This window comes from Cucurbita pepo, chromosome 20 (assembly GCF_057944985.1).
Source record: "Cucurbita pepo subsp. pepo isolate OVF chromosome 20, ASM5794498v1, whole genome shotgun sequence".
NCBI lineage: Eukaryota > Viridiplantae > Streptophyta > Magnoliopsida > Cucurbitales > Cucurbitaceae > Cucurbita > Cucurbita pepo.
This window is the reverse complement of record NC_141817.1, coordinates 6086397-6100931: the sequence shown is the minus strand read 5'-3', so window position 1 is coordinate 6100931 and position 14535 is coordinate 6086397. Positions and strand designations below refer to the sequence as shown.

The following is a 14535-nucleotide window of genomic DNA, read 5'->3' as shown; positions in this document are numbered from 1 at the left end:
GGACGGGAGGTTCTGGGGAGACGGTCATGACAGTCGTCTACCTCCTCAATTGGTTGCCAATGCGAAGCCTCGATGGGAAGACACCACACGAGGCCTGTTACAACAAGAAGTCGGCAGTACATCATCTCTGAGTGTTTAGCTGCGTCACATAGATGAAGGTCGCGCGTCCCCACGTCGCCAAGCTCCATCCTAGGTAGCTGAAGGTCGTCTTCATCAGCTACGAACCTGAGAGCAAGGCGTACAGGCTCTATGATCCTGCGGGGGGAGGGGGGGGGCGAGCTCACGTGTCGTGTGACGTGACTGAGGCAGATGAATAATTCACGGTGGAGTACTTTGTCACCGATCCACGAGAAGGAGGAGTGCAACATCAGGCACTATCACCGCACCCAGCAGCTGCACCAGGCACGCCTACGCCAACACCAACCACAACTTCTGCTACGCCCCCTGAACCAGTGAAGTTTGCAACACCACATATTGCGGGCTCGACGGTGGATGCCGATCACGATGATGGTCTAGCGGCCAGATACCGAAGGTTTGAAGACCTACTGGGAGGAGGTGAACCACTGGGACTGGCAGCGCGTGAGCTCGAAGAAGAGGTGATCAAACTACATGCCATCAGTGCAGATGAACTGAACTCCTTCGCCGAAGCAGAAAGGAGACCGTGCTGGCTTAGGCAATGCAGGAAGAGATGGCGTCCATCACTGAGAACAAGACGTGGAGTCTATAGAACATGCCGCTGGGACACCGAGCCATAAGCAAGGGGTGGAGTCTCAAACATAACAAAGAGGGTGAAGCACAAGGCTCGTCTGGTGGCGAAGGGCTACGTCTAGAAGCAAGGGGTGGACTTTGAAGAGGTGTTCGCATCGGTGGCAAGGTTGAAATTTGTCCGCCTGTTGCTGGCGATCGCAGCACATCATTCCTGGGAGGTCCACCACATGGATGTGAAGTCTGCTATCCTCAATGGAGAGCTGAAGAAGACCGTTTACGTCTGATAACCACCTGGCTTCCTAGACAACGACAACTCCGACAAGGTACTGCGCCTGCACAAGGCACTCTCGGCTTCGGAAAGCACCACGAGCCTGGAATGCTAAGCTCGATAGTACTCTACTATCATTGAAGTTCAAGCGTTGTGCCTCTGAGCATGGCATGTTCATGCACGACCACGGCAAGTAGCGGCTGATCGTGGGAGTGTACATCAACAACCTCATAATCACTGGAGGCGACATAGAAGTTCTTGGAAGATTTAAGAGGGAGATGTCAAAGAACTTCAAGATGAGCCATCTTTCAAGGTGCATACGCAAAGAAGCTGCTGGACACAGTTGGGCTAGCGGACAGTAAACCTACAAGGACGCTAATGGAGCCCCAGCTCCAGCAAAGGAAGGCCGACCCTTTGACGGCAGTTGATGTCACCAATTATCGCAGCATTGTTGGGAGCCTGCGCTATCTGGTAAACACACGCCCTGACCTCGCTTATTCCATTGGATACGTGAGTAGGTTTATGGAAGCACCTAGGGAGGAGCATCTTGTGGCTGTCAAGCGCATCCTGCGCTATGTGGCTGGAACCAAAGGCTGGGGTGTGAAATACCGTGCAGGGAGAGAAGAGGAGAAGCTTGAGCTAGTCGGCTACAGTGATAGTGACATGGCCGATGACGTTGATGATCGTAAGAGCACTAGCGGGATGATTTACTTTCTCTCAGACTGCGCGATCTGCTGGCAATCATTTAAATAAAAGGTAGTTGTTTTGTCTTCTTGCGAAGCAGAGTACATCGTTGCTTCGATGGCGGCAACACATGGGGTCTGACTTGTGCGGCTGATGGACGAACTTATGGAAGAGAAGGCGATCCACCAATACTTTACATGGACAACAAAGCTACGATCTCCCTGATAAAAAATCCAGTTTTGCACGACTAGAGCAAACACATAGAGATTAGGTTCCATTACATTCAGGAGTGTGCAGATCGGGGGCTTATCAAGATTGACTTCATTCGAACAAAGAAATAGCTTGGAGACATTTTCACCAAGTCCCTAGCACGGGTAAAATTTGAGGAACTACGCTCAAAGATCGGAGTTCAAATAATAAGGTAGATATACCACAGCTTTTAGGAGAAGATTGTTAGATAAAAATCTATGGTTTTTTTTATTTATTTAGGTTATTCACACGTTTCGTTAAACTTAGTTAGTTGACTTTTGTTTTTAGGATATCTAAATTAATGCTACATGCATAATGCAAGATTTGTTGGCCACTTCGGAAAATTTTAGAATGTAATCTGTTTTACATAGTCAAATTAAATGAGAAACATTTGCACCGTGTTTTTCAGTAACAAATCCCAAAGCTTCCCTACTCTTTCTTTATTTTCTTCAGCTTTTCTGTTTTTCTTCTCCCAACAATTTCTTTGTCAAGGATTTCCTCCCCAGGCGAATTGCTCAGTCAAAGATAACAAAGGCAACTTTCACATAGCTTGTTCGAGCCTATGATTTTGGATAAGCCCGTAGCCATATTCTTTTCTCCCATCATTTTGAGCGTCTAAAAGTTCACGTGCCCAAGTCTTGCATGCCATAGCTAAGGTGGGTCTGCAAGTTTTGTCAATAGAGAGGTAGGTTGACTGGTCTCCAATAATATCTTGTACAGGCAGTTATGCAATCGTTTTACCTTCACCAACAAGATTCCATTTCTGTCGAACATCTTGAGGAACGAGCCAGCTAATTTCACTCTACTTCCTTCTTCCATCATTTGACCAAGGCTGATAATGTTACTCTTCAAGTTTGAAATATAGTATACCTTTGTCATTAAACATTGTCACCATTCTTGCAATGGAACAAGATGGATCCTTTACCTTGGATCAGTACATTTGATCCATCGCCAAACTTTACGTTTCCAATGAGCTTCTCATTAAGATCCTTGAATTTTGTTTGATCTCCAGTCATGTGGTTGCTTTCTCCGTTGTCAAGGTACCACACATTGGTCTCCATTCGGTTTTCTACTTTTGTGAGAAGGTTCGCCATAACCTTTTCTTCGTTGAGCATCAACAGGTTGGGCATCTTCTTAGCCAATATCAGTGCGGGATCTTGATGTAAGGACCGGGTTGACTCGATGACTCTAAAAAGACAGGTAAATTTTTCTCGAAATAAAACAAAGAAATTTAAAACATTACATACATTATATTTATATTATATCAAAATAAAGTTTATACAAAATAATTTAAAACACAACACAATAGTTAAAACAAAAATTAAGGAACGACACAAAAAGGGTTGAAGGACGATGAGTGAGGTTTGTCTATGGCACCTGCTCCAAAGTCCGCTTCCGACCTCAACCAGCTCCTTATTTCCTGAAAAAAATGGAGAACAAGGAATGAGTAAAAGACTTAGTAAGCAGCCTAATTATAGGCTCTTTATCGTGTCCTTGATATACTAGGGTACCCACTTTTTCTTTTCTTGTTCTTGTCGTAAGTTCTTGTTTTGTTTCTTAATTCGTTCTCCAAGACACTCCCCTTAGGATTTACGGTACTAGACATAAACTTGTCGACCCGTGTTCAGGCTTTATGCATTTCAAGCGACACAGTCTTAATACCTACGCTCAAGGCTTCATATGTTCCAAGCAGTGTAGTATAAGTCATAAGTATGATGTACCGTGGGAGGTCTTAGGAGGTTCTTGATTCATGGCTAGGGTAACTTACTATCTTCTTGATCCATCATGGCCATAGGTTACTCCCCATGATAGGCCATAAAGGTCACGTGATCGATGCATGCATGAACATGACATAGACCATAAAGGTCATGTGATCTGGCATATATACCATATAGGTCGTGTGATCGGTGCATACATGAACACGGCATCCTGCAAATCATTAAGTACCCATAACATGGCGCAGGGCATCTCATCTAAGTGAGGGAAATGAGACCAAACGTGACATCTTGCAAAGGAAACACGGTGCAGGGCATCCCACCTAGAAGAGGAAAAATGGCCTCTTTAGAAAGCACCGCATGGTGGGAGGTATGGGCCACAGTTGGACATTCTTAGAGTATTTCCTAGCATTCTTGAATTTTCATGTCTGAGAACTTTGGTCCCTCATCTTTGAGTGGTACCTAGCATTCTTATTGTCTTGGCAGTTGTAAAGCTTGTTGGTAATGTTCTTAGTTCTTAACCTTGTAAGTTTCTAAGGTTCTTATTTTCTTAAGGCATAAGGTGTAATCATGCATTTGTAATCATATGATCCCATAATAACTAGCATGAGTTGTTCTAGAGAGTCATAGATTTATAATGGATTCCTTGTAGGGAATCTTCTTATTTCATAGATACCTCTTTGGTCATCCTAGGAGGTAAAGTCATATGGGTCGTGATGAGCGTTTTTTCCCATATCTTGGTTTCGCTATCCTATGTCTTCCAGTGACTCCTAAACTTCATTACCTTATACAACCTCCTGAGATAAGGATTCATCATTTCATGATGTTGGGAGGTCATTTAGGTCTTAACCCGTAGGTAGTCTTCTTAGAGCCATTATAGTCATTTTACCCCTAATTCTTGGTTTTGCTACTTAACGAGTTTCAATGGATTTCAAACTTCACCAACTCATCAAGCATCATAAAATAAAACGTACTGTAGAGTTTCATGGCATTGGAGGTCATCTAGGTCATGAACCGTAGGTAGATATCCTTAGGGGCATTATAGTCATTTTGTCCCATTTCTTGGTTTACCTACTTATCCTTATACAATGACCACCAAATTTCATATATAACCTCAAAATGCTATAATATGCTCAGCATTAAAATTTCATAGGGATCATAGCTCATTTAGTGAGTTATTTTAACGTTCTTTGAATCCCGAGCAATTTCGTCAGTTTAGGGCCTTAACTCATGGTTCTTTTGATTTTTGTTTCATGTATCCTTAGTTCATACTTGGTTTAGGGTTCATGCGATTCCTACAAGTATTTCTTAACAAAAAGTCTAAGGTGACTATTTACCTTGTCGTCGACGTTCGGGACCTCCGTTCATGAGCTTCCGATATCCGAATTACTTCAAATTTCCTTCCACAGACTCTGTATTGTGTCTAGTTTCTGGAACCATAAAGGTTTTCATGTGAACCAGCCTGGAAGGGTTAAAATTGAGAAAATCGAGGAAAGATCGGATTTTGGGCTGACTTGGTCGGTTCAACTAAACCGCCCACGTCATCGTCTTCTTCCTCTGAATAGGAAGAAGACGCGCGCATCCTTTGCATTGTCGTCTGAGAATGGCCTTCCACAACTCTGATCGCTACATTTCTCCCCTCGATTTCTTCATGAAACTTAAAGAAGGTATTACAAGGAAGATCTTGGGATTGATTTCATATCTTCTCGTAGATCGTATCCTAAGATATTTTCCTCCAAAGTTCATCTAAAATCATTTTTCTCGCCGAAGCTAAAATAGAGGATTTCTTATTAGGCAGCCAATTCTAGGGGTTTTCAAGGTTCGATTTCTTCATGGAACCTCTTCCATATCCTTCCTCAAACTATAGGAATTGGTTTGGAGGAACTTCTTTGAGTGTGGGACCTTAATTTCCAGAAATTGTTCTCGGTCTGCAACTCACCCGAAACGCCGGATTTTCGATCTCTTGGGTAGCTTGTTCTACGACGTTTCATCTCTCGATTCCTTCATCAAAGTTACTCAACTTGATCCTCTTAAGCTTAAGAAATTCTCAATTCGAAGGGAAAGAGACCGTAGATAGGAGTTCGACTCTTATCCCCAAATTAAGCCCGAAATCCTTCAATTGGGCACACTCCCGAGGTTATTTCTCTTTGTGGCCTTCTATGAAAACACTCCTTGGAGGTGCAAAAACTGATTGGGATCGTTTTTTCTCGAAGAATCATCGTGTATCCTTGGATTTTATTTTTTGAGTTTTCCTTGAAGTCCTTCAATGGCGGATTAAATTGGGGGAATGGTTTCGAGCACTTTCAACACTCCATTCCTTCATATAAGTTGTGGGTAATCTTGTTTAGAAACTATAGGAATAAGTTTCAGAGGAAATGGTGGAGAATGACTCTCGAATTTGGAAGAAACCCGAGAGTAGGAGACCCACAATCTAAACACTCATAACTCTCGAATGGGTGCTTGACCTTGCTCGATTCTTGTTCCATATTGTTGCCCCTACTTCAGGCTTTATAGGAGGAGCTTAAACCGATATTGAAAGCTCCAGAATCGTCGTGATTTGGAGTTTGAATGTTTTGGATAATTCGCCAAAAATATCTGCTCCGATCAGAGGCTTACCGACTTTAGTTTTGAATACTAGCCGTTGGATATGATGATCGGTCTGGCTTCTAGATCATATCCAATTTTTGGGGAGATCCAACGGCAGAAATTTGAGTATCGAGAGATTTTGCTCAAATGGTCACGGTAGATGCTCTGATTCTGATCATAGGGACATTTTCGTAATTATCCATTTTCAGGGGTATTTTGGTAATTTGTCACTTTCTGAATATTTTATTATTATTTTCCTGAAACATCTATGATTTTACTAAAACTTCTTCATCCCTGGTCATTTTTCCCTCTTGGAGCATCTTGACCTTTTCGTCTTTTTCGCTTACTTTTCCTTTCCAATTCTTTTCGAAAGACCTTAACTCCTTAAGATTATTTGTTAGGGTATAGGAGTGACTTGATTAAGTCCCTTGTCCTTATTTAATCTTCCTAATTTCTTTTATTGGATCCTTTAGGTGGGTGGCTTATTCTTATGGGAACTAATTTCCTTCATTTTTGGGCGTTACACTTGATCTTGCATGAGTGTGAAGTTTGTCTCTCATCTCGCTTCTTGTTGTAGTACTCTGCCGCATAATGCCCATATTTTCCACAACCGTAACACTTGATCATACTCTTGTCTCTCCGGGAGTTGACTTTGTCATGGGTTTGTGAGGTATTGTCATGGCCTCCTCCGCCACCACGTCCCTGATCACATCCACGACCTTTTTTTTCTTTGTTATGGCTGCCACGTCCACTCGTACCTGAAAAAGAAGAGTCATCTGCATCTTTCTTTTTCGTTCGTGAGCCACTCCTCATGTATGAGTAGGAGGTATTTATCCTCCTCTTGGTCTTCGTAGCCACAAAGTCATGGACCTTAAGATGACCAACGACCTCCTCAACCGACATATTCTTGAGGTCGTCGAACTGCTCGATAGAGGTAACAATTTGGATGAACATTGAGGGAATGCTCGAAGGAACTTCTTGACGACAGAGATCTCCTCCACCACGTCGCCTAATGGATGGATGTTGCTGACGATCATTGTCAACTTCATGGCAAAGTCATCTATTGACTCACCGTCCTTCATACGATAGCCTCAAACTCGCTCTTCAAGGTCTGCACCTTTGCTTCCTTGACACGTTCCACGCCCACATGCATTGTTTGCAGCGTCTCCCATGCTGCCAACATGAGAAGGATGTCCTCTGAGACTACTTGGCAGATGGCGACAAGAGCCATCCTATCTTTACGTCTCAACGTCACCATGCTCGACGACGTCCCATACGCCCTGTGCTTGTAACTTAACACGCATCTTTACCGACCATGATGCATAGTTACTCTTCGTGAATAACGGGCACTGGATCGTTACACTCCCCTCCCTTTCGCTCCTTATAGTTGTCACATCTCCTCTGACAACTTCGTGTGGTGACGACATTTGTTTTGACATCTTGGAAGCTTTGATACCAAATGTTAGAAATTGCCCACGATCAAAATATGTCAAATCTTATAACTGAAGCCGAAGAACAACTTAAGGGGGAGAGCTTTTAAATAGAGGAACCTTGAGCACTCATATTTTACTATTTTTTTTTTTGGTTTAAATAACATAATATTGAGTATTTATAGATCAATCTCTAAACTTCTAGATCAATAACTACTAAATCTTTGTAATGGACCTCAACTTTCAAATCAATAACTACTTAATCTTCGAAATTGATCTCCTAAACTTTCAAATTAATAACTACTAAATCTTTATCATAAAATCGCTCTGATCATATGGTTCCATTGTTAAGGCAAATATTAATATTCATAATTCTTAAAGAAATTATTTATTTATTTTGTAAATAAAATTTCATTAAAAAGAAGAGATATAAGTAAATATTTTGAAAATATTGCACTTTATTACATAAAATAACAAATATTATCGAATTCAATTATTAAAGATAATATCATCTAAATATTAATATTATCAATATTTTATTCTTTTGATACAATTGATAAAAGAAATAAGATTTAGAACATAAATTAACAGACATGAGTAATTTTGGAGGTAGAATTAATTTTGTCAAAGATAATTTAATTAAAAATTATTAAATCAATGTAAATTACAGAAACTTTTTTTTTTCTTAAAAAAGAAAGAAAAAAGAAAAGAAAAAAAAACAAACAAAACAAATCTGACCCTACGGCCATTTATTCTCGCCGTCTCCTCCACCTTTTAGCAGTTCAGTGCGCTGCCGCAGCCGCTGCCCCTCTTTCACGTTCAGTGTTCCCGCCGCCGCCGCAATCGTATTTCTTCAGCTCGTGCCGGCGTAGCATCTCTCTTGTCGGGTCTGCATTGACTTTCTACTCTTTTATTGTTACTGTTATTCTTTCAATCTTCATCTATGCCTTTATTCTCACAACGAATTAGGGTTTGTTAGTAGAGGAGTTTGTTTAGGTTTTTTTTTTTTTTTTGTTTTTTTTTTTTTTTTTTTTTTTTTTTTGTGTGAATAGCATTAGCCGAATATATAAATTTCCTCGCAGAAACTGTCGAAGTAATCTATCATATTATCCAATTCTATTTAAAACCCTAGCTTGCAGTAGTTATTTTTGTTGAAGTTCTATCCTCATATTAACCATAAAATTGGTTAAATGTCACACCAAATGGTACTATGAATTTATTGAACATAAGAGCTTTTCGTATGCTTTGTACTACATGTACTTGGTTTAGAAAGTTATAGAAAATGATTGGAGTAAAAGACTTATGTTAAAAAGTTCGTATATAGTATAGGTATTGATAGTGAGGGGCGGTAGAAGAAATGTGGGAAAATAAGCTTTAATCGTGGGAAGATACTTAGATGTGTTGTCTACTGAGAGAGACAACAAATGCTTGAAGCGAAGAGTAGACAGAATAAGAAAAGATATAGTTGAACTCTATTCTTTTGTTTTTTACTGTTGTGCAATGGTCCATTTTGCGCGATCTTGGATATGGGGAATTTGTCGAAGATCTTAGGTTGTTCGTTTGAAAAATTCTTTTTTTGAATAATTTCCATGCTCAAGTGCATTCCTTTGATAAAACGAGAGAGAGTTAAGGTGCTTAACAAATACTACATGGTTGTTGGGATTAAATGGGACAAGTGCATGCATTCCTCTAAAATATGGCATATAAATCTACATGGTTTTTGGGATGTGCTAGATATTGACTGGTACACCATTCTGTTGTTTTCTACTACAGTGAGATAAAATGGGAGAGAGGAAGGTGCTTAACAAATACTACCCACCGGATTTTGATCCATCAAAGCTACCAAGGGTTCGTAGGCCCAAAAACCAGCAAATCAAGGTCCGTATGATGCTTCCGATGAGCATCCGATGCAATACTTGTGGTAATTACATATACAAGGGTACCAAGTTCAATTCTCGCAAGGAGGACGTCGTTGGTGAGGCAAGAGAATGCCTTTGATATTTTTTCCTTTTGACGTAAAACATAACTTAAAATATGTTTGTTCTTATTACAATTAATTTTTTCATGGTTTTTTTGCCTATCTCAGACATATTTGGGAATTCAACTGTTTAGATTCTACTTCAAGTGTACTAGATGTTCTGCTGAACTCACCATCAAGACAGACCCCCAAAACTCAGATTATATTGTAGAGTCGGGAGCCACACGTAATTTTGAACCGTGGCGTGAGGAGGATGAAGTTTCAGAGAAAGAGAAACACAAAAGGAATGCTGAAGAGATGGGGGATGCAATGAAATCTTTGGAGAATAGAACCTTGGATTCTAAACGTGAGATGGACATCCTTGCTGCTTTGGATGAGATGAAGTCTATGAAGGTTTTCTTTTTTTTTACATTGTTTTGTCATTGAGATTCTTGGTTTGTGCTTTGTTTCTTGGAGCTGTGGCTTTGATTGAGATTCTTCTATTATTAAGTTCAGTTTATTGTTTTAAACAACTTGTTGGGTGTTTGTTTTGCAGTCCAGACACGCAACTGTGAGTATTGATTCAATGCTTTTGGCTTTGCAACAAACTGCAGCAGAAAAGGTATGTATAGCAATGCCTCCAGGAAATCATTTGGACATGAAATATATGAGACGTAGTATTGAAAACAAAAACCTAGGTTCTCCTTTTTCTTGTAGGGCGTCAATTTCACCATTTTGACTAATTTTAAAATGTTTACCTTGCAGGAAAAGAAGTTAGAAGAAGAGGATGAAGCGTTGATAAAATCAATAGTCTTCAACGTGAGTTTATAGTTTCAAAGTGTTTCTCTTCTTCCATTTATAGTTATTTCTTTTTGTTTATTCCTATGAGGAATTATGAATTTTCACATACATTTGTCAATATTCCGATGCGCAGAACTCAAACAATTATGTTAAAAGAATTTCAGATGATCAGTTTGATGATAGCAGTCCTTCTGAACAACCTTCAACCAACAATGACAAAACATCCAACATTAATGCTAAGGTAATAACATAGCAAGCAAAGCTCCTTTTATTCCATATAAGTAGATTAATAGTGAACATTAATAGTGTGAGTTATACATTTATAAACTGGATTGACCAATCAGGTCCAGTCTCTGTGAATCTCAACTGTTTAGCTTCTTCTTAACTTCATGACATAAGAAGCTAGCTGTGCAGTTTTTATTATTCTTTGTAAAATTTGGTTGTGCAGTTTTTGAGAGTCTGAGATGTTTGGCTAATCAAGGGTGAATATGGTGATTAGAAAGAATTTGTTGAAAGCAATTTAGTAAGAATGAGATTAGACTTTTAAAGTCTTGAGATCTTATGGCAGCCACTATGTGTTCTATTTCTTTGTGATGTAGTGACATAGTGTACTCTTTTGTGTACTTTTTTTTTATAGTTGATTCTTTCTTTTACCGTGGCTTTAATATTCTTTTATGGCTGGATGTTAGTCTTTAAGCCTTCACTGGGGTTAAGGCCAAGTTAATTGGCTAGCTGTGAGACTGTAATTTTTTAAGCTCTTAGTTACTGTTGCTAATGACTTAGATGCTGATTTGTGGCCCCTTTAATAGGGATCTCTAGATTGTAAGAGATATTATTTATTAAATATTTGATTCAAGAATCCTGCAAGATTATTTATTAAATGTCTGGAGGAAAGAATTCAGTTGATGCCACCTTCTGTATTGATGTAGCTCGAACTGGTGAAGAGGTTAATGTCCGCTCCTGAAGATCTATCCTTCAACGTCTCCTTAGAATGGAAGAATCCATGGTAGAGACGAAGAATTGCCAACTTGATCTTCACCAAATGATGAAGACCTTTACTGAATGGATGGACTTGATGTCCACTCGGCCTTACTAATCTAGAGACAAGAAATAGAGATAACCATGGAATGTTCAAGTCCCAAGTTCTTAGGACTAGATAGTTCTACCAAAGAAGAAGAGCTTTTTAGAAGAAATCTGGAATGTGCAGAACCTCAAAGGTTCAATTCACTAAATTACCCCCACAAAATACTACAGATGCCTGATACAAGCTTCTGACTGATAAGCACCATTCACCTTCGACCTTTTTCCATTGGGCATCTTGTTGTGCGTTCGAGTGTTCATGGCAAGCTCCATCCAAAGAAAATCGGGCCTTCTCCTATTGTTGAACGTTGTGGTCTTAGTGCCAACAAAGTTTATCTTCCACCACACTTCAAAATTTCTCCTATTTGTATTATTTTTATGCACAAAGATGTTTTCATCTTCTTCTTCTTCTTCTTTTTTTTTTTTTTTTTTGCTAATTAATTCTATTTGTAGCATTCAAATTTGTATAAACCTTTCTCATTAGCATTTCTATCTAATTGATTGCAGAAGCAAAAGCTCTCTGAAGAATCTCCACATGATGATCCTACTACTACGACAAAAGATGTTATTCTTCATAGCCTCACGGGTGAAGGTAGCTCCACTTTTCATTTTTAGTCCATCTATTTTTCTAAAGAATGAATCTTGGGTGAATGAAGTGGAAGATAGGACTACGATACTAAATCTTTAATTGATTTGCTCCTTCTTTCCATATATCAAGCAAGCATATGATACGACTATGATATACTAAACCTTTAATTGACTTCCTTTTCTATCCATATATCAAGATAGAGAACGATTTGCATCTATTGAACTTTTTGCCACACCTTTTTTTAAGGTACTTTGGCATGTGGATGCATATTATCTTTTTTTTAGAAATATATATAAAACAATGTATAAGAGCATAAAAAAAAAAAAAAGAGGCTAAACACTTACTGCAGAAAAGGCTAGATAATAGACCATAAGGGCACGTTAAATCTAGCTACCTCCCAATACTTTCTCTATAATTTCTTGACTCTCAAGAAAGATACCTACTTTTATAGGTTTATGTTGTTGCATTCTTTGTCAGATGAGGAGAAAGACCTTGTCTATAGAGTTGTGACTTAGCTATGACTGTTTGGAATTCTTTTTTTTTTTTTTTTTTTTTTCTTTTTTCTTTTCTTTAAGGTGCTTGGATGTCGTTTGCTAGTCACAAAGGTCTGTGGGAAATGATTGAGGTGTTTCCGATCTATCGTTGTGGCAGGAGGTTTTTGTGGCCAGCTAGGATTCGAGGGGTGAGAGGAACAATAGAGGAGAGGACCTTTAGAGGGCTTGAGAAACCCTAGTGACATGTGGTTCCTTGTTAGATTCCCTGATTTTCTATGGGTGTTGGTGTAACAGCCCGAGCCCATTGCTAGCAGATACTGTTCTCTGTGAACTTTCCTTTTTGGGCTTCCCTTCAAGGTTTTTAAAACGCGTATGTTAAGGAGAGGTTTCCACACTCTTATAAAGAATGCTTTGTTCTCCTCTCCAACCAATGTGGGATCTCACAGTTGGACACGCCGTTATTTGTAATTATTTTCAAGATCTTGGAGCCTCTTTCCTTATTGGAGTTCCTTTTAATCAACTTTGTTTTTTTGCATGCCTGTGTATTCTCACTTTTTCTCAATGAAAAGTTAGGTTGTTTCTAAAAAATGGAGAAAGAAAAAGGTTAGAAGGGTTTCCTTGCCTACGGCCCTTAGAAGCAAATCTTACCTTTAGTCTCCATATTTCTTAATCAATTGATAGCTGGTTACTGCTGCTCGGCAATTATGAAAATAAGTTGGAGGCTTGTAGATTGATGACTTTTAGCTTCTTTTAGATACTTAGTGTTGGTAAGTTTATTGACAAATTGAGTGCTCAAATTTTGATGCTTTTGCTCTTTTTTGTTGCTTGACAGGAGGCGATGGCAATGGCGCCACATCCAGTGATGCTAAGTTGATTTCTAAATCCTTGTCAATTAAGGTTTCCATTATTAAGAAACCAGAATTGACTCCTCGGGTGGAGACCAAACAGAAGTTGGAAGTTCAAATTGGCGACACGAACAATGGACTAGAGTCATTGTGCCAAAACTATGGTAGTGATGAGGATTGATATATTTATTTTTATATCGGTTTAGGTCACATTTTAATCTTTACCAACTTTATCTTGTATTCTACCTATTTTAAGGAAGTAATATTTTTCAATCCACCATTTCAATTGGTGATGTTTGTACAAACGAAAAGCTCTATCAATTGGCAATGTTGCCTGTACAAAAGAGAAGAACCCATGAAAAAGCCTTTGTTGGATTCGACGTTAAGTCTCGTCTTAAAATAAGTAAATTTCTCGAGTAAAATAATGTTTCTTTGTTGGATTGGACGGATTCCCCTGCCCCGGTTGTGGATGGAGTAGTAGATTTGTAGCAATGGTAATGTAAAGCAAATGCTAGAAATTGTGAGGCCGGCAACTCAACTCGCTACCTCTTAAAACATATTTTAAGATGCTTTTGTTCAAAAGCTTTGCTGCTGCTTCAAATGGGGATGATTATGATAGTGATGTCTCCAACTTTGCATCCCCGTCAGTGTTAACAAAATACCCACCGCTTCTGTTATCTCTAAAATTTTATCCATTTTGTATCTGAAGAAATGTAAATGTATGTTTATCAGCTTCAGTTGCAGTTTATCGGAAGTCTAATAGGTCATAGCCAGATTTATTAGCTACACTATTGATACTCAACTCTAATTTTCAGCCCACCATTCAAATAACATAGGGCTAGAAGTAAATTAGATCTAGAACTAAGATTTGGAATCTTGTTCTAAATTGAGTCACTCCACAGTCAAACTTGATCAATGTTTAATTAAATGTCTCGGATGCAATCTACCGTAATAATTCATCCTTAGACTAGTTCCATAAATTTAGGTGAGTTCATTAAATGAAACTAAAGTGCATTAATGATCTCTTTCTTGAAGCTCAACTTTGCACAACATATAAGAGAGGTCTTCCACGTTTTCTAGAATTTTCTTTAATAAGCTCGTCATAGCTTGAATATAAGTGTACAAGGTT

At 39.1% G+C, this 14535-nt stretch overlaps 2 protein-coding genes across 3 annotated transcripts; one reads left to right on the top strand and one right to left on the bottom strand.

The window, feature by feature from the left end:
* Positions 1–2560: 2560 nt before the first annotated feature.
* Positions 2561–7468, bottom strand: LOC111783586 (uncharacterized). The gene is made up of 5 exons (XM_023664510.2): positions 7295–7468; positions 6969–7236; positions 3287–3329; positions 2848–3097; positions 2561–2755 (listed from the first exon to the last, which is right to left on the bottom strand). The coding sequence occupies exons 1-5, from the start codon at positions 7466–7468 to the stop codon at positions 2561–2563; spliced, it is 930 nt and encodes a 309-aa protein (XP_023520278.2).
* Positions 7469–8368: 900 nt separating this feature from the next.
* LOC111783181 (uncharacterized) lies at positions 8369–13718 on the top strand. 2 transcript variants are annotated; one of them, XM_023664083.2, is made up of 8 exons: positions 8369–8527; positions 9414–9620; positions 9727–10011; positions 10154–10219; positions 10363–10416; positions 10532–10639; positions 11986–12070; positions 13394–13718. In XM_023664083.2, the coding sequence occupies exons 2-8, from the start codon at positions 9423–9425 to the stop codon at positions 13585–13587; spliced, it is 990 nt and encodes a 329-aa protein (XP_023519851.2). In that variant the 5' UTR covers positions 8369–8527; positions 9414–9422; the 3' UTR covers positions 13588–13718. The 2 variants fall into 2 exon arrangements, with proteins under 2 accessions (XP_023519851.2, XP_086976506.1); XM_087120380.1 differs by lacking the exon at positions 13394–13718 and adding an exon at positions 12719–12768.
* The last annotated feature ends 817 nt before the right edge of the window (positions 13719–14535 follow it).

What these genes read in the sequence shown, in the direction of transcription:
- LOC111783586 (XM_023664510.2), bottom strand. Translation starts at nt 7,468, where the DNA reads ATGGTGACGTTGAGACGTAAAGATAGGATGGCTCTTGTCGCCATCTGC. An exon ending in AGAGCGAGTTTGAGGCTATC is followed by an intron (nt 7,237 to 7,294) that starts GTATGAAGGACG and finishes AATGATCGTCAG; the next exon opens with CAACATCCATCCATTAGGCG. An exon ending in AGATGACTCTTCTTTTTCAG is followed by an intron (nt 3,330 to 6,968) that starts GTACGAGTGGAC and finishes CATTTTTTTCAG; the next exon opens with GAAATAAGGAGCTGGTTGAG.
- LOC111783181 (XM_023664083.2), top strand. Translation starts at nt 9,423, where the DNA reads ATGGGAGAGAGGAAGGTGCTTAACAAATACTACCCACCGGATTTTGAT. An exon ending in ATGAGATGAAGTCTATGAAG is followed by an intron (nt 10,012 to 10,153) that starts GTTTTCTTTTTT and finishes TTTGTTTTGCAG; the next exon opens with TCCAGACACGCAACTGTGAG. An exon ending in AACAAACTGCAGCAGAAAAG is followed by an intron (nt 10,220 to 10,362) that starts GTATGTATAGCA and finishes TTTACCTTGCAG; the next exon opens with GAAAAGAAGTTAGAAGAAGA.